The sequence below is a fragment of the Agaricus bisporus genome, assembly GCF_000300575.1.
Source record: "Agaricus bisporus var. bisporus H97 unplaced genomic scaffold AGABI2scaffold_8, whole genome shotgun sequence".
NCBI lineage: Eukaryota > Fungi > Basidiomycota > Agaricomycetes > Agaricales > Agaricaceae > Agaricus > Agaricus bisporus.
In genome coordinates, this window is record NW_006267371.1 from 324,956 (window position 1) to 351,898 (window position 26,943).

Genomic DNA, 26,943 nt, shown 5'->3' on the forward strand with positions numbered 1-26,943 from the left:
TGGCACATACCAGTACACTCAATAGACGTTACAGCCTACCATAAAACCCCTCTCCGGTCGCCCCGACCTCCTCTGCCTCCAGGCTACCGGTCCTGTTCATCAGAAAGCATTTTCACACCGGCAGCCCACGTCTGGACAGCCTACATATGACCATTCCGGAAGTCAAGTGGAGTCTACGATACATGAAAAGAGTCAACATTTAATTTCAATAAGGACCGCTGATGGCCGGTCTTAACGATAATGGGCATTTATTTAAGCTTTTAAGCATTTGCCACGTGGGATTTTCTCTCTTATCATCATGCCTCAGCCTTCAGGTCAGCTTAGAAATCTCGTTTGCCTACGTTCGTCTCACCTCCATAGAACCTAGGTTACTGATTTCACTCTTCTCCAGGGTGCACCATATCATTTGTAGTCGAAGTCTCCAAATTTTACCTCCAATCTATGAAAATTCTTCGTCGTCCGTGACAGCTGGTGCGAAATCATTTCAAGGGTTTCTGGCAGCTCATAAACTGATCGTATGAAAAATTATGAATATTACGCCGAAACAAATATTTCAAAAGAGAAACAGGCATGTCATCGATTCATCCAGTACTCGTCCAACGGTTTTATAAGCACATCGATATCTAGCACAAGGGTCAAAATCAAAAGAAGTGAAGTAGAGCGCAAAGGAATAATAGCAACGACGTTATTGAATTGGAGGGTAGAGATAGGCAAAAACCGTCTTCCACTCGGAGAGAATGTCAACAGCGGATAGAAGAATCTGCACTATTACCCGCTTCACTTCCCATAAGGAAAAATCTCTTCACATCCCGTATTCTTAATCGCGCTGAACAAGTACCCCATATTGATTTTCAGAGATTCCAACAAAGGGCCCTTCGGGTTCGGGTATAGACTTGGCACGGTGTGGTTCACATGATACGTGTATTGCAAACACTTATCGCCCAACTTCTGCGGCGTAGAATAGTCGGGTTTATAGGTATTGACTCCTTTCACATTCCTTCCCGGTTCGATTGGGTGATCTTCAAACAGCACAATTTCATTGTCGGTACCAGTGGGGCGAGCAGCCCTGTGGAAGTCGTGCGGGAAACGGCCATCCTCGAAGAAGATACGAGCAACTTCGAGGTCGAGCTGTCCATCGTCTTGACGTCCATCTACCCATAGATTGACAGGGAGGACAGCGTCCGCGTAAGCAGTGTAGAACCGGGGAGCAACAATGCTGAATTCGGAATTTGTGGCGATAGAATCTTGGAATCGCTTAAATCTGTACTCGCTAGCGACGGTGAGGTTGTATTTTCCGCCACCGTACTTCTTGCTGTATTCAATGAACTGCTAGGTCATCAGCTACTGCGACTCTGAGAATATATAGGACAACGTACGCCTTGGAACAACTTCTCATTGAAGTTATGGTTGTCACCCAAGTGGGCATCCACTGGAGACGAGATAAGTCAGTTTTCTTGAGATAAAATTACCCCAAACTACGAAACTCACATCAAGTCATGCTGGTGTCCCCCTCGAATGTATTGTGTGTATTGAAACCACCTGCAGTAGCTGGACGGGGCGGTCTGGGGCCAGTCCTAGGAGTATTCTGTCCAATGCTAATCTTGTCGGTGATAAGGTTGCCATCGACGAGGAAGGCAGCATAGGTAGTAAACACTGCCACGCTGTTTTCCATGTTAAACCCTGCTGGGAGGTTAGCCGTCGGTTACAACGGATGCATCGAACAAACCGACCTTCCATCACGGCGGCTACGATCTCTGAGGGGCGAACAACACCATTATGGTTAATATACTGTGACGGTGCGGTCAAATTGTTAGTCGAAGCAAATCGCTCGAAAAATCATACGAACTCCATGGGAGGCAAGAGCATTCAAAGCTGGACAAGGTCCCCGTATGTCATTTCGCCCCGGAGCCCTAAAAGGATGGCGGGCATCGTTGATAAGCTTGGTGCCGCCGTACGCCAACGGCCCAGGGGGCGGGACTGGATGGACACGCTCAAGGCTGCCCATAGCTTCGTCCACCTCTTCTCTGGACAATCCAGCCAGAGAAGCATGTGCCGGAAAGGCGGAAGCGGTAGCAGCGTAAGCAAGTGCGAGAGTGACGAAGTAGACGAAGCCAACCATAGCTGAGCGGCGAATTGAATTTTTTACCTTCTTCCAGGCAGGCTTTTATACCTTTCCAGCTCTTATAATTACTAAAAGCGAACTCAAGCCTGCGACTAACGTCGCCCACCCGTGTGTAGCGTTCGTGGATGTGATTAAGCATCAAGTACAGCCGACTCGGGTATACTAGTGAATGTGAACGTCAAAACAACGATACAAAGAACAAGTCGCTGACACCAAAAAGTCCTGTAAAGGATAAGCGTCATATCACATTTTTATCATTGCTCCCTGCACAGGGTCCTTCCCTGGAGTATGCCAATCAACTAGTGCCCTTAATTGTGGAGTTATTGATCCGGACCTTTTTTTTTTTTTTTTTTTTTTTTTTTTTTTTTTGGTGGAGCCTATAGACTGTTGACAACTGGCGACTCGCTCGACATGTTACCCGCACATGTGAGGCCAGCTTCTCCAGTCGGCTATCGTGCGCATCAGCGCGAGAAAAGGAAGGAGATCTCACCCCTGGGGAAATGCCTTTACGCACTCTGTGTGGGACTCTTAACTGATATGATTAAATACCCACTAAAACCCCAGGTTTACGTAGCCAAGTTTTCGGTCCCTCGTTCGGGTTGTCATTCGTTAGGATACCAGACCAAGTCGCTGTGACTAGACTTTCGCGTATTGCTTTTCTATTGAATTTTCGGGAGTTTGTTAGGATACAGTCTAGCCTAAAGCGAGTGTTGAGTCTATGCGAGAGTCTGTTCTTTATTTGTGTGTCTGTGTGATTCCATTGGTCGGATGAGTCGCCGTGTTGAATTACTCTTTCGCATCTTAGGTTCCAAATTAGGTAAGCACATTCTGATATGAGGATGTGGTAGAGTCTTGTCTTCCCAATGTCCGGCGCGCCTCTCTCGTCTTTTTCCGTTATTGATGTGATGCCTAGGATTTCTCCTACGTTTGGGGTTCTCCAATCCCTGAACTTTTTCGTCCAAAGTTCTCCAGCAAGCCTCCATACGGTTTGTTGACCTTGGGCTCTACATTTTGTGAGTATATGTTCCATAGATTCCTCAGTTTGGCAGACACGGCACAATGCCCTGTCTCGCAGGTGGTCGGCACCTGTGTGTTCCCATTTCTTCCCTACATAGTAGGTTCCTTTGATGGCTTTATATAAGAACTCCTTGTGTTTTCTTAAGCAGTTTTTGCTACGTTTGAGCTGGTGCCAAATTTTCCTATTCACTGGTGCATATTTCCGCTTCTCTTTGATGTCTTTTTGGATCCTTTGAATTGACGCTTTCGAAGTTTTGTTTTCGGGCGCCGTCCGTCCGTCCAACAGGAGTTTATAGGCGATGGCTTGTGTCACAGCCTGTAGTTTCGCTCCCTCTGGATGGTATTCTTCATTCGGAGGAGGGTCTGATTCGGCGTTATGCTGTAGGTTGCATCCTCGCTGTGCTAGCGTCCTCGCAGCGCTCATTTCGTGTGATGGGTTTTCGAGTAGCTCCAGTAGGGTTGGAGCCTTCCTCAAGCGTAGTCGATTTATTACCTGCTTTACCTGGGTGCTGTTTGGTGCGTCTACCCAGCCTTTATCTTCCCAGGATTTGAAATCGGATGATAGTGCTTTTACTAATCTCTTCGACGTGGAACTAATAATTATTTTTTCGTAGTTGTTTGAGCTTTCTAGGGATACCTTTACTGCGTATAGTTCCGCCGCAAACACTGTTTGAGTTCCATTAGTCCTTAGGGATAGTTGGAGGTTCAGGTCATTAGAAGATATCCCGCTTCCTGCTGCGGCGTCAGTGGAGTTTGGCTTTTTGCAGGAACCAGCTATATAGATCTTCTTGGGGGCCGCATTGGTTGGTACGTCTATTTCCATATCCAGGTCCTGTAACTTCGTTGATGGAGGTCGCTTGTTTTTGTCAAGGGGGATGATTCTCAGTGCGTCCGCTATACATGAAGGTTCGTCGTTATCCTTCCATTTGATTACTCCCTTATTCGTTTCTTCATTTTCCAAAGAGTCCTGTCTTTCTTCTTCCTCTTCGAAGTGGATTCGAGGGTCCCATTCTTCACTTAGGAGATCGAGAATAGAGTTCGCTGCTTCCGCGCACAGGTTAGGGAACTTACAGACCAGTTCATTCCTATCAAACGTGCATTCCTGGCAATTACAATCTGTTCGATTTAGGTGATCTTGTGAGTTCAGTCTGCGGGTAACACTGAGCACATCGGCTATCGTGTATACATCGTGGCATTCTCTTAGGTGTATGCTCATTGGGTGCATTGTTGTATAGCGAGCTCCCTTTTTCTGGCCCGGGTGTAGCCACGCAGGCATTTCTTTCCTTATCGTATTATTTAGGCATGCTGGGTCGAGTTCAATTCTCATATCTTTTCTGAGATTCAACATGTCGCTTAGGACTTTTGGGAGTTTGCGTGTTGTGGGGTTCCAGTTCTGGATTATTGGGCTGATCCTCGGGTCTGAGTTTGGTATGGTCCCAATTGACTTATTTGATTTGCTATTCACTTTCATGATTTGCTGGGCTATAAACGGCCAAATAGGTTTCTCTTCATCTGGTTTCATAAAGGTTCTGAGGTGTATCACAGAGATGGCCTTGTTTCTGACGTCTAGGTTTAGGATTTTTCGGCCTCCAATCGCAATAGGGCTGCTCATATGTGCCATGTTTATATCGGCGCGTTTGTTTTTCCACACGAAATTCTTTATTTGGCGTTCGAGGTTTAATCTAATTTCTTTTGGCATACCATGTGCGCTTGTCAGGTATTGGGAGCAGCCTCCAACCATCATCTGTACAACATGCCTCCGGCCTTCTATCCCGGGGTTTCCTTTGTTCCATCTGGTAAGTCTATTTTCAATTTCGTTTGTAATTTTGTTCCATTTTGTTGCCTCTCTTCCGCCATTTCCGATCCATGCTCCTAGGATCCGAGTCTCTTCACCTTGTTGGGTGAAATGGATATTTGACGGGATGGGGGTGTCCTGTAAGTTCAATCTTTGTGTTTGCGTAAATGTTTCCCTATATTCCCTGCTACCAATTGGTATAATTTCCGTTTTTGCGATGTTGAACTTGGCTCTGGCTGCTTGACACCATGTTTCGAGGATTTTAGTGAGGGAGCTGTACTTGTCATTCTTTGTGAGGAAGACCGTGGTGTCATCTGCAAACATGAGGACCTTTAGTTTCTCTCGGAGGTTAGGGATTTTTGCACCGGCTAGATCTGACTGTCTTATCATGCAGGCCAGAGGTTCTATTGCAATGTTGAAGAGTAGGCACGATAAAGGGTCTCCCTGTCGTACTCCTCTGGTTACTCGGAAGGGGTTACTAAGTACTCCGTTTATCATTACTCGTGTTTCCGCTTCGTGGTAGAGTGATTCGACAGTTTTAGTGAATTTGCGTGGAAAGTTGAGTTTCTCCATCGTTCTAAAAAGATAATCATGCGCTATTTTGTCATAGGCTTTTTCTTGATCTAGCGCTAATATCGCGCCTTCGTTTTCTGGGCTTATTTCTGCAAATTTGGTCATTTGGTTTATGGTCTGTATATGGTCAATTATGCTCCTCTTTTTCATGAACCCCGCTTGGTTTTTGTGGATGATGCTTGGGGCCGTAAGTGCTAGTTTCGATTGCACCGCCTTGGTCATTAACTTATAGTCCGTGTTTAGTACTGTGATAGGCCTGTAGTTGGCAATCTCGGTATTGTCGTTCTTTTTAAAAATTGGGCACATCCAGCCCTCGTTGAACTTTGTTTCCCTGCATAGGCCATGGGTCTCAATGTTGTTGAACACCCTTTTTAGGGTTTCAACAACGTTAAAACCTTCGTTACCCGCTTTCTTCAAGTTATTGTTTCTTTGGTTTAGTATTTTCCACAGTTCATATGGGATACCATCTAGCCCCGGCGATTTACCGTTCGATGCGGAAGCTAGCGCCATTGTTACTTCGATTTGGTTTATGTCTTCTGCTAAAGCTCGTTTTTCTGCCGCACTTAGCTCACTTGTTATGTGGCTTAGCGTTTCTACAATCGCTGCTTCTCTGCTTTCAGTTGCGTCATTGTTATACATGATGTCATTAGTTTGTAGGTTGTCATGGTGAGATCTGGCTATTTCTGCCATTTCATCAGACCTTTTCATGAACCTATCTTCTCCTTGCCTGATTTCATGGTCGGGTTTTTTGAGTTTGCGTATTAGGTCTCTGGATTTTTGGGCTCTGTTTAGGTTTGTCCAGTACTTACAGACCGTTTCTCCTTCAAGTTGGTTACGAGCTGCGGTTATGTCCCGTCTTGCATTGAATTGGAGGGTGATTAGTTCTGATTCTTCAAATTGTAAGCAACGAATCTCTTCTTTTTTCGTGTCTTCATTTTCTACCAAGTCGTTGTTTAATATTCTTAGGCGTACTTCAATTTCTTTTAGACGACGTTCAGTCCAGGTTAGGGGTGTTTTTGCAAAGCGTCGTGCCGTTTTGGTAATGTCTTCTTTGAAAGATTTCCATTTTATTTGCGCATCCTTTGAGTCAGCACATGTTTCTGGCTGGGCTCGTAGATCATTTAATAGTGATTTACCCTTTTCCTCTATTTCCTGGAGGAATTTTCTGTCTCCTAGGACGAAGTTTGGAATAGTCCATCTTCCTTTGCCTATGAAAGGAGTATCCGGGATGGCGATTCGTAGTGATATAAGTCGATGGTCAGTTTGTAGTGCTGGGGTCGATATTTCCCAGTCTTGGGCTTGATTTAGGATCTCATTTGAGACATAGATTCTATCTATTCTCGACTGGTGGTTGCTCGAAAGATGTCGAAGTGTGAAGTCCCTTTCCAGGGGGTTGCGGAGTCTCCATCCGTCTGATAGTTCGAAGAAAGAGCAGAGGGATTTAAGATTTTTTATCGCTCCCTGGTTATCTATTCGGCCATTGTTTCTATCTATTCCTTCTTCCGTGAGGTTAAAGTCGCCGAGCATTAGATCTGGGAAAGGGTAGGTTGAGGATATTTCTGCCCATTTTTCTTCAAGAGTGGACCAAAACTCTTTGTTTTCAAGGGTATCATTTGGGGCGTAAATGTTTAGTATAGTAAGAGTTTCATTATTATGCCAACGTGTCTCTAAAAGGAGAGCTCGCCCCGGAATTATTACGGTAGATTTCATATTTTGTCCTACTGCCGCTAGTCTTTGGTTTATGACGAAAGCGACACCCTTGGAGTTTAGATTTCCGAGGTCGGGGGAGGGTAAGATAGTGGTATTTTTGAATAAGGAATTTAGTTCGTCGGCTCCTTCTGAGTCAATATGAGCTTCTTGGACTGCTAGAATTGACAGTCTTTCTTCCCTCATTAGCTGGTTTATTCTCAGCCATTTGTTTTTTGGGTCGAAAATTGAGCGGGCTCCACGGCCATTTATATTCAGAGAGCCGATTTTGATGTTAGCTCTGGTATCTTTCTGGGGTTTGCTTAGGTTAGGGTTATGGTTCTTGGACTTTTTTCGTCTATTTGCACCGTCATTGTGATTTGTTGTACCGGGTTCCTCAAGTTGGTTCTCTTGTTGTCTTTCTATTAAAGCGGTGCTGTTGTCTTGAGCACCCGGGTTTCCGCCAGCGAGAAACCCCGTTGTTTCATCGGGAGCTAGACCGGCGGCCTGGTTGTCGCTCCCTCCACTCCGGGGGCCAGGGACATTGGTTACCGAGTTCAGAGTTGTTGATTCATCAAGGTTTGCATTGTTTAGAGTTGTAGTGGCCAAGGTGACTCTCCAGGGGTAGGCCAACCTTCATAGAGAGTGCCAGTTTTATAAGTAAAACTCGCAATAAAAACTTTGTCTATAACGGCTTAATTTGCTGCGGGGGCGGTTACTGATTCAAGGAAAGACTGTGCCTCACCAGTTCGGGCTTTCCCTTACTTCGGTGGTTTAGCACCACCTCCATAGGTATATTTGGGCCCAATGGTGATATTTCCACCTCCTGGGTTTCCTTTTTGTTGCGTATAGTCGCTACACGCACCTAAGGCTATTGCATGTCACTCTGATTGTCTATAGATAATATAAGACTGAGGATGGCGTAGTTTCATTTCAAAAGTAATAGACAATATTTAAAAGGGGCGACCTCTGTTTGTGGCACGTCCTCTACCTTTACCTCCTCTGCCTGCTTTCCCCCTTTTACTCGCATTTAGGAGCCAGGGTATTTGTTCATCAGCTGGAGTCATCCAGCCCGGTATAACGGGAAAGGGGCATTCTACCTTCATATGATCTCGTGATTTGCACATTTGACATCCATAGTTTTCAGGTCCCGTTGCGGGTTGGCCAGTTCCATAGCCAGTTGTTGGGTAGTTTAGTTCAAGGAGACGCGAGACGAAACGATTATAGGAGTGGATGGAGGAGAAGGATGGCATTTTGGTGGAGGATATCTTCCAGACGTGAGTTGGGCCCTTCGTGTCCAGGTTGAGCTTGTAGAGCGAGGCCTCGAGTCCTTGTATGAAGAGATCTAGCTCTAGGCCAGCTCGGTGGGGCTTCTCTACTAGCGACATAAGATCTCGGTCAAGTAAGGGGGTGGAAATGAGGGTGTCTGAGACTGCCTTTACGACTCTGTCTTCTCCATTTACTTCATGGCCATCATCGTAGGTAATATTCTTTAGGAGCATGACGAAACTAGGGGTAGGTTGGGTATAGGGAAGTAGGAAGAGGGTTACGCGTTTCGAAGCGATCACCTTGGTCATGACGGCGATGTCATGTTCGTCTTGGGTTAGGTTAGTGACCAGGAAGTGCCAAGGAGCACCCCCTGGATCGTGGCGATCCTTTTTCTCCGCGTCAGGTTGGAAAAGGTTAACTAGTTCGTCCTTCCCTAGGAAGTCGGTCAAAGTTTTTGCAATTGACGACCTTATAGTTTGTAGGTCTGTGGAGTAGTATGCACCCCATGGACGTACCCAAATCTTGAGGCCAGGGATACTATCGAAGGTTTCAATGAGACTGGTGGGGAGGCCGCGGGTTACGGGGCTGGTTACTTGGGGAGTGGGGAAGCCGCCGATAGGGGGAGCCGTGTAGACAAGGCCATGGATTGTGATTTTGTTGTCCTTCACCGTGCGTGACGATGCTGGGTCAACCCGTTCGTTTACTTCCATAGTTTCCTCCTGTTGAGGCTCTCCGGTTAGCTGGAGATATCTATTACTGTTATTAGGGTTGTGGATGGAATCCTTCACTCCTTGGTGTGGTTCGTTTCCATCCATTTCGCTGTCTGCTGACCGATCCTGGCGTTTGCTGGGGGGTTCTCCAGTGGTTGAGGCACTTCGGTCGCGTTTATTGGACTCCGGGGTGGTATCTCGGCCCAGGGTGTTCGCGAGGCTACCAAGCCTTAGAGAGACCGGTGTGGGGGGGGTGGATTGGGCTATGGTGGCTGTTTGGGTGGGGGACGGGTTGGTTTCTTTGTTTCGTCTAGTTGTTGTGGTGTTCTACAGGGGAGTTTGTTAGAAAAACTCGAGGTGCGGAAGAAAATTTATTCTCTCTTTTTTGGGGGGCTCGTGTCGTGGAGCGAAATCTCCATGCGGTTGTATTCAGAGAGAGTTGGGGCGGCTTGGTGTGACCCTTCCTGCCGTGTGTTGCCAGGTGGGGGCAAGGAGGGTTGGTTCGTGGGTTACTCAGTTTTGCTGGGGTGATTAAAGTCTCCCTCCTGCTATTCACGATGGTATGGGCCATTTACGTCGCTATACGTTACTAAAGAGTTCGTATTGGACGTGTAGCTGTGTATGAGTATTTGGGCGTACTGGGTGGGAGTCTAGTACATTGACTCCAGTGGGCACGTTCCCTGGGTATTGCAGGTTCACGCTTCCTGCTTTTTGGCATATCCTGCCGTCTGCAGTTTTTTAGAGGCTTCGCTAGCGATTTGTTTGCGACATTGCTTGGCCTAGCATTGTAGGGGTGAGTTCCTCGTCTGGGGCAACGAGGGCTCGAGACCGCTGCCGGGTCTTACCGCGTCACATGGCGGTTTAGGTCCAAGAGCCTTTTTTTGATCCGGACCTTACTGGAATTAGTATGCAAATATTAAATGTTATCAGAGAATGATCTACAGTCGAAACATTTTCCGATCCACCGACTTGGTAAGGATTTCGACCCCATAACCCATAGGTCAGCCAAACACCATAACCCATACCATTCTAAATCTAGGATGAAAATCCCATACTTTTTGTCCCCTGTGGACGTGTGAACCTACTATACATTTGGAAATATCATTACATAATACTATTTTTGACACGGATCAATCAGACTTGTATTGAAGAAATTTTCTACCAAAACCTGTTCCAAAGTATGCTCACTACCTTAAAGAGAGGTCTATAAACCTACGACAAGAGGTTTATTACACCATTAAAGTTCTTTTCACAGTCATACGTTTGGAGGGGGCACGTGACATTGGCGGGTACCCTTGATAGCTTGAGAGGGCCCGAGGAGGATGTCCGTCCTAATCGAGATAAAGCACTCAAAACCTTATTAGAAAATATTCATTGATCTCTTAGCAGTCCGTCTGCCAAGAAAATGACAATTTTGTCATATTTCGCCCGCCAAACACTACTGGAGTCACTCAAATATTCAAATTCCCTTTGTGCTGCATAAATTTGCCGCGTAAATTCGTACCAGAAATGTATAATATTCATAAATTTGAACCTCATAGCTAGCGGAAAGGAAAGCCAAATTAACAACACGACGTATGAGCCGTATTCCTAAACCGTGCTGCGAGAACATATCAACGAAGGGCCGATATTGCACAAGATTTATCACTGACCTCATAGTGAAAAGCTGCTCAGTTTGGTGACGAGATTATAATAGCCTATGTCGCCTCATCGATGCTATCAATGATCAAGCTCCGTACCTACATACTCGTGATCGTTGTTCATTCCAGTGTTGTGCCATCAGACGACTGTGACAACCGGTAGAGTTGTCAGTCACGTACCAGTCACCAAAGTTGTCTACCTGGTAGGCAACTGTAACTCTCCCACGCTGCATCACTGGTCAGTAGCTTATATAATTGCTTGCATTAAGTATAACGTTCCCGCGATACCACGAGCACTAAATAGTTAGATAACGCAACGCTTGTGCATCACATGATTGTATTACTTAAGTCGATCGCCTCATTTGGTACGGTCACATGATCTACGACGGGGAGAATCAGTCATCGGGTAGGTTGCCATCAAATGGTAACTTATAACTGGTTGGCTGCCGGTTGCGCAACTTTGATACCAGTTACGCAACTATTCCAACACTGGTTCATTCCAAACTATTCCTTTTCGCCAATGCACTTCATCCCCTCATTTCCTTTGTTGTGCCACCGTGTGGTAACTGAGGAGTCGAATAGGTTTTATTCCACATGTCAAAAACTTACTTTGACATATGTCTTGTTTGAATTTTCGCTCTTCTCGTCTTCCCTCCGTTTTCTAACTATCTTTCACTGTAATAAATAGATAGCTCCACTCTAAAGATCGGAAAGTAAGAGATCAAGACCTGTATGAGCTTCCTGACCCTAGACGGTGGGATCGGAGCCGAGATAGAAAAGGGTCATGTGTCGTCGTTTCACTACTCGCATCCATTATAAAACCTGCTTCTTGAAGGCCAGCAGAATCTCCAAGTACTTGGGAGCCCAATAAGCAGTGAATCATAGACTACATTTATATGAAGTGGTAGACGGGAAGACTTCAGCTTTAGACGAATGATGTCATATTGGGATGACTTGCTCCATAGGGCCAGTGGGTCCAGAGTGAACTTGGTGGAACACACTTGAGTCGCACCAGGATCCCTGTGCCCGACTCATCGGGTCTGTGTCGTAGAGTCCATCGATACAACAGGGATCGGGCTGGATGGAGTAATGCACGATACGGGCTGATTCGGGTAGGTGAGAGTAATAATAGAGCTGTGTAATTACGTAAACCTAAGGTCCGCCTTCACACAACTTGAACGCTCTAAGAAACGCACGATGCTTCAAGCAATCACACGGCGTTCCAGTTAGTGTTAGTGGAATTTGAGAAATCTGGATTATAAAAGTATACGACGTCATGTCAGTAATGCTTTTGAAGGCATAGATGGTAGCGGAAATAAGTTGTAGCTAGGTAGTACCTCCGAGGAAAAATACACCGGGCGGGGAACAAGCCCGATGTTCCCCGGGCCCTTTGAACAAACTCAATCTATCCTCAATCTACCATTCGCAACTAGAAGAGTCACCAGCCACGAGTTCAACTGATACGAATCTGTATAATAATCATCCAAACGAGATGAATGGCTGTAATGTACAAGGTCACTGATATGCCCATCTTGCGGTGAAGGCCAATGTCGCTCAACCTACGTTGCCAAGGTAAATTACAGGTGTATCACGATGTCCGCTAGTATTCTCGGTATCGAGATTGGCGAATTTTAAAATATGCGAAATCGGGTCACAGATTGTAGACTGTCACTGGGGTTGACTCAAGCCTTGGCCCCCGAGCGAGCGACAGACTGTAGAACAGACCATGACGGCGACAACATATCGGGTGGTTAATATGCGAACTCATACTGAATGGTGTTGCCAAATGACACCAACTGTAGTTATTGCTAATTCTGTAAATCAAGGGGCTAATAGACCACACCACAGGCGGCGGGATCACTTGCAGTGTACCGCGCTTATATCACCGTCGAGCCATACAAAACGTGCAGGCTAAGTGTACAAGACTGGCGATCAATCCGCTCGCGCATCTATCCACAGTTTCAAAAACTTAGATTCCTGCCGACAGGTCTTGCCAATTTTGTAGAACATCTAAAAGCGCTCGAGACAACATGCATATAATAAGTTGTACATTATACGTCACTCCCATACATTTGACGTTTCTCCGCTGAGAGTTTCATCCGAAGCCAGTAAGTCCACTCCGAAATACCATCATCTGGATCAACAAATCGAAATTCTACGCAACAATAACCCGTGGAAGTGAACAAAGTTGGAGCGACATGATCTGGTGATCGAGTTTTCCAATCTTCCAACTGGCGTTCAAGCCGTTCCTGGCACAAAGTGCACTGATGCAACCAAAAAAAGGTCAACCAGTTCTGATCATCTCCTTCTTCCCACTTGTCTTCCCGTTTATGCTACACAACACTAATTCAATGGGTGGTCGCAACCAAGGATATTCCACTCACCGAGCAGGATGGGTACCATGGGTCAGACAAATTTGTCGCTATTGTGGCAGGACGACGGAACTGTAACTTGACTTTGTTATCTTTTAAAGTGGAAACGTCGACGGCCTTGACGGGCATTTGCTTGAGTATGCCATGTGCCATGAATTCTTGACGTCGAGAGTCATCCTTACGCATAGATTTAGCCTCATGAACAGGGAGGAAAATAGATCATGAGGAACTCACAAACGCCAAGTTACGCAACAAATTAAGTGGAAGATAAAGCCCATTATACTCTTTGAATAGAGTGGATAGAATGAGAATGCAGGATGCGTTTTGGAAGGTCGGATCTCCACGTTTCATCCCCTTTGCAACCACTCTAATAGATAGTCTATACATACCCAACCTCATCTCATTGTCATCCCGGCCAATGCCTTCATCATCTGGCCAAGTAACCGAAATATTGTCACCAGTACCGGGACCACGGCGCAGAGTGCCGTAGGATAATATATAATTTACATCACCGAAATCAATGCCATCGGGAGCCTCGTTTAAGACCCTGAATGCACATTGAGCCATGAGCTGTAGACCGTCGTGTTGAATATCATGGGAAAAACCGGATCGCCGGAAGTCGGATATGTAGTCCATGAAGGATTTATGGAAGAGTTCAATATTCTCCTCATAGGCCTCATCACGCCTAGGAACATGCAAAACAGAACGGAGATGATTGAGGGCCGCATAAGCTTCGTCGGGCGTCATACCTAACCAATTACATAGTAGGACAAAGTTATGCGGGCCTACACCAACCCAGTCAAATGCTAACGCCAGTAAGATTTTTCGGGTATTCATCATGACTTTCGATGGAACGTTGGACAGAATCCGAGCATACAATGCATCGAGCAAAGCCATCGGATGATACTCTTGCGGCACATCCGTCATGGGATGATCATCGATGACATTCAACACGTCAGAGAGCTGCGAGGCTGGGCTCCCAACAGACGCATCGTCAACATATCTGACAGCTGTGTCCGCATATGCAAATAGCCCACCCGCAGCATTGGCGAGTTTCCACAAGTCCCGTTCCTCGGGCCACCGGGGATTGACTGAATCCGATGCCTTTTTGATCACGGTTAACTTGCCGCGAAGGTACCGCTCAACATCTGCGCAAGCCTCGTCAGAGTCTACCGTGATCTCCTCCTTCTCGTATGCTGGCGCGACGTCGACTCGAGAGAAGAAGGAAGCGATGTGTGTTTCAGGGCGACTGGCAATGAGCCATACGAAGGGAGAGGAAGGGTACTCGATGCAGAGATCCGAGATGAGACGGAGGAGCTCTAGCTGTGTGCGTGGGCTTTTGCATTCATCGAGGCCATCAATGACGATCAAGGCACGACCGGCTGAATTGAGTTGAGGATTGTGGATGAAAGGTTCAATAATGAATTTAAGGAATTGCTTCGCCATTGACGATCGAAGGAGCGATGGGTCACGGGTGATCTCCCTCTCGATGAGTTGACGGTACAGCTCGGACTTGACTGCGAGCTGATAGGAGATTGTTATGATGGCTTTGGTTCCATCATCACGTCCGTTGATAGAAAAGAAGACTGACGCGTGGCAGCTCACTGCGAGCGCGGGAGATTCGACGACACTCTGCATGATGGCCGACTTTCCAACCCCAGCCGCATCGAATACCCAGCGCGTCTTTGTCATGCCGTCACAATTATGAATGAAGTACAGGCACCGGTCGAGTATTTCCAGGCGAGTTCCAGGGTAACATCGCGGGGGAGGATCACGAGCGGATGAGTCGAATTCAGCTCCAGGTATTGTTTCCTTCAGGAGTTTCTCCATGACTGGCAGAGCTGGTGATCAATAGAGGTAGTCAGACAAGAATAATGCTTACAATGGTTCGAGGTGAGATCATTATGAGTGACTGGTAAACATTGAGTCAGAATAGGCAAACGAATCTCGCGGGGGAGATCTCACCATTCCCTGCGAAGAAGTTTCCGCCCATCACAGTGAAGTTTTGAGCTTGATTGAACATGGCTAGGTTTCGGTGCTGCGGCAATGGCGAATAATGGTCGGAAGGCTGCCTCAGCATCAAAATTGGCATTGAAGTTCACAAGAGATACTCACAATTAAAGGGTCGAAAGTGAGGGATTGCTGCGAGGGTGTCGTTAGCGGGAACGAAGGCGCCGGAAGCTTCTGAGCTTGGACGGTGTCCGTGTAGTTGGAAGAAGATGCGACGAAAGTAGGCTGCTGGACACCATGGCTGTGCGGTTCCGGTGTTCGTATCGCCTTTGGTGGCACAAAGCCACTTGAAGTGACCGGTCGCGACACTTGCGAGGGTTGAGCATTGAAGTACTCACCAACAAGGTGGTCAGTGAAGTGAAGTTGATGTTCGTTGGGTTTCCCTGAATTTGATGGATGAGAAGCGCCAGTGGCTGTGGCATTCACTGTATCCTTTCCCGGTATACCAAGTCTAGAGGAAGGCCAAGAAGGGAAAGCAGTGGAATGGGAGGTTGCTGCATCATCGTGAGGATCTGGCGGAGAAGGCTTTGGCGACCGCGAGCGTGAACGGCGAGAGCGCAGGAATCGAGGACGGTGGAATGAAAATGCAGGCATCCAGAATGATGGAGAAGGAAGAGATGAACTAAATCATTCAACCCGTCTAATTTGAAGCTTGAAGCTTGAAGAGTCATACACGCGTATCGCCTTGCTATCGCAATCTAAAGAATACACACGCTATTTTGGCAGTTGATAGGCGCTAGTCAACCTGCAAATATTTCGAGACACATGATAGGGCGTTGATACAAGTCGGTGCTTTGATTGCTAAGAGTCTTTTTGCGTCCCTCAAGGCGCCGAAATATGCAACGGCTGGACTAGGGAAAGAGCATCAACAACTTAAGGGGGAGTGGGCGGAAAAGGCTTACTTACTTTTAGTAAGCATTCGCCACGTGTCAATAGTCGTACATGTTGGTTTCAATCTCCCGTTCGCCTACCATTTCCTCACTACCCTATACCCTGGTCGTGTGTCTATCTCGTGGCGGCTTTACTGTGTGCTGGCAACAGATAATGAATTCGTTCAAACAGACTCTAATATATCTTCATCTCCTTGTGAGGAATTGATTGTTTACTTGGGGCAAGGGTGACGATGTATTCACTTCCAGGAAGTCTTACCTATTACCAACCGGTGGTGAGCCGCTTGGCCTAGTGGTATATGATATGATTCTTCCCTCTCCCCCTGCGAATTTCTCTCGCTTGCCCATTGTAAACCGTTTATCATGAAGCACGTTACCCTAACGAAACAGGCACAGCAGTCCATCCCAGTACTCGTAGAGCGGTTTGATAAGCACATCAATATTAAGCACAAAGGCTAAATAAAAAGTAACTAAAGAAAGTGAAGAAAACTTAAGAGTTTACACTAATGGCCCAGTTTCATCTGCCATATGGGAAAAGTTCTTCGCATCCCTTATCTTTAACTGCGCTAAACAGGTACCCCAAATTGATCTTCAGAGATTCCAGCAAAGGACCTTCTGGGTTTGGGTACATTTTGCGCACGGTATTCTCCACATGGAATGTGTACTGCACACACAGATCGTCCAACTTCTGTGGTGTAGAATGGTCGGGGGTATAAGTATTGACTCCTTTCACATTACTTCCCGCTTCGATTGGATGAGCTTCAAACACCACCATCTCATTATTGGCACCCATGGGGCGAGCAGCTCTGTGAAAATCGGGCGGGAAACGGCCCTCTTCGAAGAAGGTACGAGCAGCTTCGATGTCAAGCTGACCATCGTCTTGACGTCCATCTACCCATAGATTGATAGGGAGTACGGCGTCCGCATAAGCAGTATAGAACCGGGGAGCGACGATGGTGAATTCGGGATTTGTGGCGATCGAATCTTCGAATCGTTTCCTTCGGAACTCGCATGCGACGGAGAGGTTGTATTTTCCACCACCGTACTTGTTGCTGTATTCAATGAACTGCCAAGCCGTCAACCACCGCGACTTGAAAATATATAGGACAACATACCTCTTGGAATAGCTTCTCATTGAAGTTATGGTTGTCACCGAAGTAGGCATCCACTGAAGGCGAGATAAGTCAGTCTCAAGATAATCACTCGAGTCCGTGAAACTGACTTCGGGTTATACTTGAATCTCCCTCAAATGTATTGTGTGTGTTCAAACCGCCTGCAGTAGTCCCGGATGACGAGCGACCAGTCAAAGAGGTCTTCTCGCCAATGCTAAGCAGGTTGGTAATAAGGTTGCCATCGACGATGAAGGCAGCATAGGTAGTATATACTGCCACGCCGTGGTCCATGTTAAAGCCTGCCCGAAAGTTGAATTAATCTCGTTGGAAATATTGATTGAAAAAGACATACCTTCCATCACCGCAGTGATGATCTCTGCAGGGTTAGCAATACCGTTGCGATTGATATACTGCGATAATTAAATTGTAAGTCAAAGAACATCTCTCGAAAAATTATACGAACTCCATGGGAGGCAAGTGCATTCAATGCTGGGCATGGTCCCCGAATGTCATTTTCCCCCGGGGCCTTATAAGGATGAAGGTCGTCGTTGACAAGCTTGGTGCCACTGTCCGACAATGGTCCAGGGGGCGGTGACGGAGTGGCTTGCTCGAGACTGGCCAATACTCGGTCTACCTCGTCTCTAGACAAGCCAGCCAAAGATGCATGTGCCGGAAACGCGGAGACAACTCCAGCGTAAGCAAGTGCAAGAGTGACGAAGTAGGTGAAGCAGACCATAGCTAAGTACCGAAGTGATTTTTTTACCCTCTTTCATGCATGCTTTTTATACATAGTTTTCGAGCTTTGATGTCCTTGTGAAAAACAAGCTTAATACGCGTGAATAATGTTGTGCAGCCGTGTGGAATGATTGCAGATGAGACGAGCAATCACATCTATGCGAAACACAATTGAATTGGAAGTCAAAACATGAATACAAAGAAGAGTGAACCAGTGTCGTATTATGTTCGCAATCACTGTTCTTGTTGTAATTCCTGGGCCCAGGATCCTTACCCTGACGAGTCAATCAGGGTCCACAGTGCCGGGCCGTACCTGTGGTATGTCCGTCTATCAGGGCTCATACTGTCAATCATGACATTTGATGCCGCGACTTCCACTATACGTCAGGATGCTAGCAGCGCTTCTTGTCAGGAGCATGAATAATGTACTGTACCTGTGCTGCTTCTAGATGGCCATTCAAAATATTATCTCGGCGCTGCTCAACTTCCTCGTTTACATATCATGTTGCCAAGGCTTTGACAAATTCAGACTCCATGACCAATGGTCCACAACGCAGAATTCAACAGCACTACAAGTGGCCCCTACGCGTAGGAGAGCATACAATCAGAACCCGTCGCTAAACAACCGGACAGCGTCGATGATTCGAACTTTGAGTCGACGAGTCAAACATCTTATTATCACTCACCTGCCCAACCGGAGAGGAAATGATTAGCCATTTTGATTGTCTCCTTTGCAATGAAATTACTCGCGCCAGACTCAAGTGGACGACAAATACTTCATAGTAAGACACGCATTCGTCAGGTCTTACCACTCGAAAACCGCTCAAATCTCGCGACTGAGGTCAGCCGGAGAGATCATGGATTATATTGATCGTCATTAGTTACAATGTGACTTTGGACGAACATTTGGGAGTAGGAAGACTTGTACTACAGCCTGGGGCCCCAAGTCCCACGCGATTAGTCTAAATTCCCGGGAATCGGGTCGCCCCAGATGCGTACGCGCGACTCCGCATGCGTGACATGAACGCACGGCACAGGTAGTTGAGGGTAAATAAAAAATGAACGCAAGGTCCGGGTACACGCGGCACACCTGGAGAAACATAACGCGCTCGCTGCGTTCACACGACGTTACACTTACGGTGAATGAAATCATCAAGATGGATTAAAATGGTCTGAAATAGGTGCTCAGTGCCAGAGTCCCTCGTTTCTGACAGACGCTCTCAAAATACTCCGGGATTCAAGAACCCGAAAGTAGTGCTAAGGGTAGATCATTGTGTTTCATAATATTCCCTTGACCTGTCTCATCAATCAACTCGAGCTCTCCGAAAGGATGTTTAGTACAAATACCAAATAAATGGCAAAAGCGCGTGACCTCCCTAAAGCTTTTGTGTAGGAGCGCCCATTGACTTGGAAAGTTTGATTAATTTGAGGTTTCACATTGCATCAGGAACGCCCGCGGTATAGCAATTCCTCGGATCGTGATATGGTGACCACTGCGACAAACATTGCTGCATCAGCTTGGGTCGACGAGCGTACAGTCTACAGAGACGGAATCTTCTTCTCGTGAACTGTAACCACGCATGGTCTGGAAACGAAATTAGAGATACAGCCCACAGACAGCAGCAGCCCTGAAGACGGTGGGAGCGTGATGTAATCAACATCACTGTAATGACGTACGTCTATGGTCTTGCTCACAATGCTGCATGTCTTCATCCAGTCTACCTCTGAGTATTGCTCGACTTCTTTACTTCAGGATTCTTCTCATTGCCTCCAATTTGTTCCCCTGAAGGACCCTGACCGAGTCCCTCCGTTTAAGGCCCTTCTCCAACTCGAAAGAGGGTAAAACGTGGTAAAACGCATGCCTGTGATATGCATCACATCTTACCTTCCCACGAAATGTCGTACTATTCCTTGCTTGTCCTGCACGCCATCTCTCTTTCTCGCATTTGCTCTTCTCTCCCACTCGGTGTTGTCAGATGTAAACCGAGAAGAATGAAGAGTGAGCGCCGGAGAAGTTCAAGGGTTAATGAAATGCCGAGAACATATGGCGAAATCTCGATCCTGGACCGGCTAAGGAGAAAGAGAAGGTCCGCAAGAAGAAGCTTCAAGCTTCAAGCCTTCAGGCTTGCTTTCATGTTTTCAAGGTCCGATATCACAGATGTTTGCGTCCGTCCCGGAGACCGATATATATGGAAGAAAAATTCCACAGTATAAGAGAGTCTCATGCCCCTTTTTTCTTCGAAGTATAAACTTAGGGGGATTGTGACATTCTGAGTTGTAAACGCGAGTGAGATCTAACATCCAAGCCACTGTCTACAAAGAAGTAGAACACAGTGTTCTTTAATTTGGTTCCGGCTTCTCCTGTCTCCCGACATATTAATCTCAGGACTTTCATTATCAAAGGGTAACCTAGGTTACTTTTCACCACATTTGAACATGATCCGATGAGTAGATTCCTCGAGTGAAGCCGATTATTACTGCCTACGGTATGGCAAAATGTCACACAAACCACTCGGTGTCGCAGTCTGACTGGTTGCCATCAGCTTCACATCCGAAATACCTCATTTATGATAGTCTCGTTCCCATCGCCAGCTGGTTCTGGTTCTCTTTGCTCCAATACCTGGTTCACTAGATCGTCGTAACCAGCTGGAATCCACAGAATAAATGGAAGCAGTGTCAGCGACCTGATGGGATCCATTTATTAGGACCTGATGTCATGCATCATGAGCCATGATACGCTTTCTTGGACTCCTTGTGCATTCCCTCGCCATGCTTCTTGGTATTTCTTAATATCAAAACTGCTCCCGGACCACAATTATGTCAAATTCAATGAATGTTGGGGGACGAATAGCACAATTTGACTTAATGACAGCATGTACTTGATCGGTTGTCTTCGAATGAGATACAATGATGAAACATCGTGACAGTTCCTTCGCGGGGCCCCGCTTTACATTGGGAGACTTTTCAGTATATCATAATAGCGCCCGACGCCCCAGTACTTTTTTTTTGAAGAAAATCTATGGGGCACGAAGCCGGAAGTTCATCCTCCCCGACGACGCCAGTTCCCCTCTTGGTCTTGACCATTAAATCTGCACTCGATAAAGCTAGAAGTTGCGAAAACATTGCTGCTGGCTTTCGACGCCTTCGGGAATGGGAACTGAACATGCCCGGACCCGTCGGCAATGGCACAGCCGGTCATCTAGAATCACGTGATCAGGGCCGATACTTTCCCGCAGTTTCTTCGCTGCTTGTTTTTTGCATCCGCTTGATAAACCCTCCACCACCTTCAGTTGCGTCGCTCTCGTCTCAAGAGTACCCTCTATCCTGCGATATTCGTTGGCTTGAACATATTTCTTCCATCAAAATGTCAGCTTCACATAAGGTCCGAATGTCAACTTCTTCCATGTCAGCCCCTATCCACAACGCGTACTTTATCCCCGTTTGGGACGGGACGAGGGCTCAACGTCAATGTCAACGCGTACGATTAGCCCCCATTCCGACTCCACGCAAGCTACTCGAAATTCCTAGCCGCGGCCGAAGGTATGTTTCACGGCAACGCTAAAGTGTACGTTCCTGAGATTGGTTGGATTCCTGTCGATGACTATCACTCGTTTATCCACTAACCTGACTGTTTCGCTCGCTTGTCTCGACCTTACAACATTCGTAGGGCGATATCGGCCTGTGCATTGGGTTCGTGCGCGCTCTCTTTCCAACACTCTGTACTGGATTGTCCGTTCTTGGCTTTGGAACTATCCCCTTATGCCGGAGTTCAGAGTCTGGGATGAAGGTAATCCCCATTATCGCGAGAGATGGTTGCAGGAGAAAGTACGCCCAATGCGTATAGGGACTTTCTGGTGCACTACTTCGTTGAATGAGGGTACACGTTGAGAACTTGGCCGACCCGTTGGCAAATCGTTATCCAGCAAGCAAAATGATCAATTCAATCCAACTGTCATACCCATACGTATCATGTACCCGTAATAATGAACGAGAATTCGAAGTGGATATAATTGTGAGTGGTATCAATAGTTCACAGAACTCGTATGCTTATCTATATTATCAGGCACCCCGTGTGTGGGCTGCACGCGATGGTGTGCGAAGGGACGTGATAATCAGGTATAGACTCTCCCTCAAGCTTGTATGTTCTTAATTCTCTCAGGGCAATATCTGACGCGGTTCCGACGAACGAGCGTAAGGCTTTGAAACTCCTGCACTCCGAGCCTCTATGTAAGGACCCATGCAACCACACTATATCAGCTGTGGAGTATACTGAATCGAGGTCAGTTTTTTCGACAACTCATACTCCGATCCTGTTGAGCTTAAACCATCAGAGGTAGAATGATGCGGTCTATGCGATTTTCCACTGTGGGGTAAATTGTAAGATACGCCCGGGCCTTCTTGTAGGTAGGCATCGATTATGTCTTGGAATCTCCCGCATTGAATTTAGGACAGGATTTCGCTCTTTTCCATGAAAACAAAAAAAAATCACCCATGGCGATATCAGTCTCCAAATATGAGTATGAATGTTCTGATGCCTCGATAAAGTCACCCCCAATACTATGTAGGGTGTCGTGGGCCCGAGCGCGGATAAACCTTCATTGATTTCGAGGCTGCTGAACTTCCTACTAGGGCGTCGTCTCCAGGTTTCGAGGATTGTAGAAGACATGAGATTACCTGGCTCGCCACACCCTGGCAACTCACCTGCGCGTGTGCACACGCCAATTTCTGATTGTTTGACAGTTCAACGAGCTGCTGGTAACGTATTAAACATACGATTCCTCAAGTGAACGATTTCTGGACCTCGATGAGTATGGATAACCGGGAGAATTTACCTAGGCGACTGCTGTTCTTTCCAGCTTTGACGAACATGCTGTCGTCTTTCAAGTGGAAAACTTAACCTCCCGCTCAATGCAGATTGCTGGGACCGTAGTCTGTTCCTCCCACGAGTGACAATTCGTCTTAACCCCTTCGTAGGATATTCCCGCCATCGCAAAGGACCTCCGACAAATCTGTTACACCGATGCTATATTTCGACGTTCATTACTGTACTATTTATTGGCTTATGTGATACATTGCAAGAAGCTGAATCCTGATCCATCTTTCCATCACCGCAGTACCACAGGCTTTAAGTGGTAACCTTTGAGGACGACGAGCTATGCTAGGCCACTCTTGAAGCTCCGAATTCTGTTCTTTCACAAAGATGGCGGGAGGAAGACGAGAGCAAGAGTTTATGTGATGGGAATTTGGGTAGCAATCCTATCCTCCGGGTGTTAGAAGTTAAACTTAATGGTAGCCATAAAAAATCGTGTTAATGTCTCGATTTGTTTCAGCAGGCACCACCTAAGAAAAAGACCGACTAATAGCACTTCACACTCCTATTAACCCATGGGGCTGAGAAAGAGTCTCGTTTGCGGGGATGCCGGCCGCTGATCTTTGATAGCCGGGGGACTTGCACTAATGACTATTTAAGCTTTCAGCCAGCGCCACAGGTTTGTTCCCTCTTACCCGTCCGCGTCATGCCTGGTCGAGGTCTGGCCGTCTCATTTGTCTGGCTTAGCCTCACCGCCATCGTGTGGCGATATAGACCCCTGCACTGGGTTCCTACCCACTCTTTCACTAGCTCCATCTATTGGACTCTCCGCTCCTGGCTTTGGAACTACCCTATCACTCCGGATTTCGGTATCTGGGTTGTGGGTGATACGACAGACCGGCAAAGGTTCTTCAAGGAGAAAGCTCGAACTCGGCTCATCTGGACGTTTTTGGAACTATATTTCGCCCAGCGAGGATACAATCTTTATGTATCATCGGAGGAATCAACCTATGTGGTGTTACCGGCACGCAGAATGATCGACCCCCGTGAATTGTCATATCCATATGCTCAGTATTGCTGCAATGACGAAAGAGAATTAGAGTTCATCTGTAGTGTATATGATACTTGAATCAGAGAGCTTGACTCTGACACTTTTTATCAGGCTGCTCGAGTATGGCCTGCTCGCGACGCGGATGGAAGAGATGTAGTGATCAAGTATGGGGTCTTTCATTCCATTATTTTCATGCTTTTTATTCTAAAGGGCGGTATCGACGGGTGCGGTAGCAAGCAATGAATTAAAGGCTTTGAAGCTTCTGCACTCTGAACCATTGCGCAATGACCCACGGAATAGAATTATACCAGTGGTAGATTATATCGAATTCAATCACCAAACATTCGCTGTGATGCCGAGGTAAGTTTTCTCTAGTTCTTCATATGAGAATTCAAGGACCTGAATTCTCGTAGATGGAGTCATTGCGTTCAATGTGATTTTGTCACTGTTGCAGAAATCATCCGATATGCACGGGCATACTTTGAAGTAAGTGGTGACTTTCACGCAGGTTCTTATCTCGGTAAACGTCATCCAGACTGTCGCGTTCCTCCACGAAAATAACATCACACATGGGGACATTCTCCTCCAAAACATGTGCATGGACGTACTTATGCCGCAGCCATTTTTAGAACGTTATTATACAGGATATCATACTTCCGAGCGCAGATATGTTCTCATCGATTTCGAAGGTGCTGAAATACATACAGGACCTGGGCCGTATTCACTTGAATTCCAGAATTCCAGAAAGCGTGATATCTACCTTCTTGCAGACTCCCTCGGTGTCAACCTGCGAGTGCGTATGCAATTCGTCTCATCCAACCGCGCAATGACGTCGACAATAGTGCATCGAACATGTAATCCCTCGGATTGGTCGTCTATTAGACTCAATGATGGCTGAAGACAGCGAAGTGACTGCTACTACTGCTCTTTTCCGGTTCGAAGAAATATGTAGTGGCCTTACCATGGAGGACCTCAACCTTGCAGTGGCGGCACATCAGTTCTCTCATGGTATGTTTTCCTTCCTGATCCGTTTATGAGCCAATTGCGCATATTTTGAGCTAGGGAAATTACAGTATCGCCAGAATCCACCCGTCAACCAACCGGTATTAGGTCTCAACTGAAGTCATCTCTATTAAATACTAAAACAATTGTCGGCCGGTTGAGAAGATGCTTCGTTGATTGAATACAAATATTGTCGAATGACCTGTAGTAATCCTGTAAAGCTTACCTTCATCCCAACCCGCAACTATTGACGCGGCCACATAGCACTAGATTATCGAGCATTGGACACATACGGAGTGTGCGACCGACGAGTAGGGGCTGCACTGCTTCATGTTAAGATGCCTTATTATTATGTGCCTGAGCGTAGTTGGAGGCTGACGTCGGCGATGGCCGAAGGCATTGCGCTTAAGTTGGCATTAGTTAAGTATATTCAACTTAGTATCACCAACCGCCACTCGTTTGCTCGCCATGCCTACTGGTCTTACTGCTTCCCTCGCCTCCATCGGCCTTATGGTATTTGCGTGGCGATATAAACACCTGCGTTGGGTTCAAACGCACTCCTTTACCAGCTCTCTGTATTGGACTATCCGCTCTTCGTTTTTTCACCACCCCATCACGCCGGACTTCAAGATTTGGGATGAAGGTGATCCTAATCAGTATGAGAAATGGGTAAAGGAGAGAGGACGCACAGTGCGCATATGGGAGTTTCTGGCACCATACTTTGCTGAACGGGGGTACACCATGTACGTTCGGGAGGATCTGGCCAATCCGCTGGCAAGCCGGTATCCTGCCAGTAAAACGATCCGTCCATCCAAACTTGCATATCCATATGCACAATGCACTTGCACAAGAGAAGGAGAATTTAGGGTGGCTATTATTGTGAGTGCTATGGCGATCCGCAAGATTTGTATGCTCTAAGGTGTTAGGCGCAACGCGTGTGGGCTGCGCGCGACAGAGAAGGAAGGGATGTGATGATCAAGTAGGAATCTTCTTATGTCTGCTCGTGTATTCTTATTCGTTCCAGAGTGATATCAGGTGCGGTTCCAACGAATGAGCTTAAGGCTTTACAACTCCTGCAATCCGAGCCGCTACGCAGTGACCCCCGCAACCACATTATACCAGTCATCGAGTTTATCGAATTTGACAGACAAACTTTTGTTGTCATGCCGAGGTAAGCTTTTCGACCTCTTCGACCCACCTTACCGTGAGCTCACGCTCGCAAAGGTGGAGTGGTATTGCTGACTCTGACTTTTCCACCGTTGGGGAAGTTGTAAGGTATACCCGAATATTCTTCGAGGTAGGCATATACCACCTATATCCTTTCACTATTGAAAGTTAACTAGGCACTCACTTTCCTCCACGAGAACAACATCACCCATGGCGATATCACTCTCCAGAATATGAGTATGGATGTTCTGATGCCCAGCCTCCGTCATCCCCATTACTATACAGGATACCATAGCCCTCAGCGCAGATATGCCTTCATCGATCTTGAGGGTGCTGAACTTCCTACTGCCGAGGGCGCACCTTCTCCAGGCTTCGAAGCATGTAGAAGACGTGATATTGTCTGGCTCGCTCATGCCTTGGAAATCCACCTGCGTGTGCGTATGTAAAATTTCTTGAATGTCAGCCCAATAATAATACCACTAAAAGTGCATTGAACATGTGGTTCCCAGAATTGACGAATTCTTGGCCACGATGAGCAGGGATCAGTGGGAGAATTTGCCCGCTGCGACTACGGTTCTTTCACACTTTGATGAAATATGCTGTCACCTTTCAAGCGAAGAACTCAACATCCCACTCAAAGCATATCGCTGGGACCGTGGTTTGTTCAACTCCTTCCTCCAACGAATTGGTCTTACATCTATCGTAGGACATTTCAGCTATCGCAAGGCTCCTCCAGCAAATGTCTAACACATTTTGGGCGTAATTCGACACAGAATCAACTGCGACGAATGAAGAGTGGATCACTGCACACCTGGAGTAGTGGTGTAGTCATGGTAGCTCGTTGTACTTGAATCAAGGTTAGAGTTGGCTTCGGTGAATCTAGATATTATGCTCGAGAGCTGAGAGGATCTTAGCATATGCTTCTCATCGAGTCGTATACAGTATTTGACACCGGCGTTCTGTATAAGATGATCGAGTACTT

The 26,943-nt window shown here is 46.7% G+C and overlaps 9 protein-coding genes across 9 annotated transcripts; 3 read left to right on the forward strand and 6 right to left on the reverse strand.

Annotated features, from left to right (window-relative positions):
• Window positions 1–777: 777 nt before the first annotated feature.
• On the reverse strand, window positions 778–2,119 carry AGABI2DRAFT_179594 (hypothetical protein; the record flags this gene model as incomplete). The annotated part of the gene is made up of 5 exons (XM_006463048.1): window positions 778–1,326; window positions 1,377–1,429; window positions 1,540–1,680; window positions 1,731–1,788; window positions 1,847–2,119. The coding sequence occupies 5 exons, from the start codon at window positions 2,117–2,119 to the stop codon at window positions 778–780; spliced, it is 1,074 nt and encodes a 357-aa protein (XP_006463111.1).
• A 604-nt stretch (window positions 2,120–2,723) lies between these two features.
• AGABI2DRAFT_51550 (hypothetical protein) lies at window positions 2,724–3,836 on the reverse strand (the record flags this gene model as incomplete). Its single annotated transcript, XM_006463049.1, has 1 exon — window positions 2,724–3,836. A coding segment is annotated over one exon (1,113 nt), but the record flags the coding sequence as incomplete, so codon positions are not given.
• A 951-nt stretch (window positions 3,837–4,787) lies between these two features.
• AGABI2DRAFT_54975 (hypothetical protein) lies at window positions 4,788–5,324 on the reverse strand (the record flags this gene model as incomplete). The annotated part of the gene is made up of 1 exon (XM_006463050.1): window positions 4,788–5,324. A coding segment is annotated over one exon (537 nt), but the record flags the coding sequence as incomplete, so codon positions are not given.
• Window positions 5,325–6,407: 1,083 nt separating this feature from the next.
• AGABI2DRAFT_74099 (hypothetical protein) lies at window positions 6,408–7,217 on the reverse strand (the record flags this gene model as incomplete). Its single annotated transcript, XM_006463051.1, has 1 exon — window positions 6,408–7,217. A coding segment is annotated over one exon (810 nt), but the record flags the coding sequence as incomplete, so codon positions are not given.
• A 6,889-nt stretch (window positions 7,218–14,106) lies between these two features.
• Window positions 14,107–15,335, reverse strand: AGABI2DRAFT_207789 (hypothetical protein; the record flags this gene model as incomplete). The annotated part of the gene is made up of 4 exons (XM_006463052.1): window positions 15,300–15,335; window positions 15,150–15,222; window positions 15,067–15,096; window positions 14,107–15,016 (listed from the first exon to the last, which is right to left on the reverse strand). Coding segments are annotated over exons 2-4 (996 nt in total), but the record flags the coding sequence as incomplete, so codon positions are not given.
• A 1,233-nt stretch (window positions 15,336–16,568) lies between these two features.
• Window positions 16,569–17,932, reverse strand: AGABI2DRAFT_186833 (hypothetical protein; the record flags this gene model as incomplete). The annotated part of the gene is made up of 5 exons (XM_006463053.1): window positions 16,569–17,150; window positions 17,200–17,252; window positions 17,307–17,495; window positions 17,549–17,606; window positions 17,660–17,932. The coding sequence occupies 5 exons, from the start codon at window positions 17,930–17,932 to the stop codon at window positions 16,602–16,604; spliced, it is 1,122 nt and encodes a 373-aa protein (XP_006463116.1). The 3' UTR covers window positions 16,569–16,601.
• Window positions 17,933–20,950: 3,018 nt separating this feature from the next.
• Window positions 20,951–21,819, forward strand: AGABI2DRAFT_119941 (hypothetical protein; the record flags this gene model as incomplete). Its single annotated transcript, XM_006463054.1, has 2 exons — window positions 20,951–21,471; window positions 21,510–21,819. 2 exons carry the CDS (start codon window positions 20,951–20,953, stop codon window positions 21,817–21,819), a joined length of 831 nt encoding a protein of 276 aa, XP_006463117.1.
• A 1,628-nt stretch (window positions 21,820–23,447) lies between these two features.
• On the forward strand, window positions 23,448–24,913 carry AGABI2DRAFT_119942 (hypothetical protein; the record flags this gene model as incomplete). The annotated part of the gene is made up of 6 exons (XM_006463055.1): window positions 23,448–23,855; window positions 23,904–24,016; window positions 24,206–24,278; window positions 24,328–24,585; window positions 24,635–24,800; window positions 24,855–24,913. The coding sequence occupies 6 exons, from the start codon at window positions 23,448–23,450 to the stop codon at window positions 24,911–24,913; spliced, it is 1,077 nt and encodes a 358-aa protein (XP_006463118.1).
• A 349-nt stretch (window positions 24,914–25,262) lies between these two features.
• Window positions 25,263–26,708, forward strand: AGABI2DRAFT_119943 (hypothetical protein; the record flags this gene model as incomplete). The annotated part of the gene is made up of 4 exons (XM_006463056.1): window positions 25,263–25,537; window positions 26,019–26,091; window positions 26,138–26,395; window positions 26,448–26,708. The coding sequence occupies 4 exons, from the start codon at window positions 25,263–25,265 to the stop codon at window positions 26,706–26,708; spliced, it is 867 nt and encodes a 288-aa protein (XP_006463119.1).
• Between the last annotated feature and the right edge of the window lie 235 nt (window positions 26,709–26,943).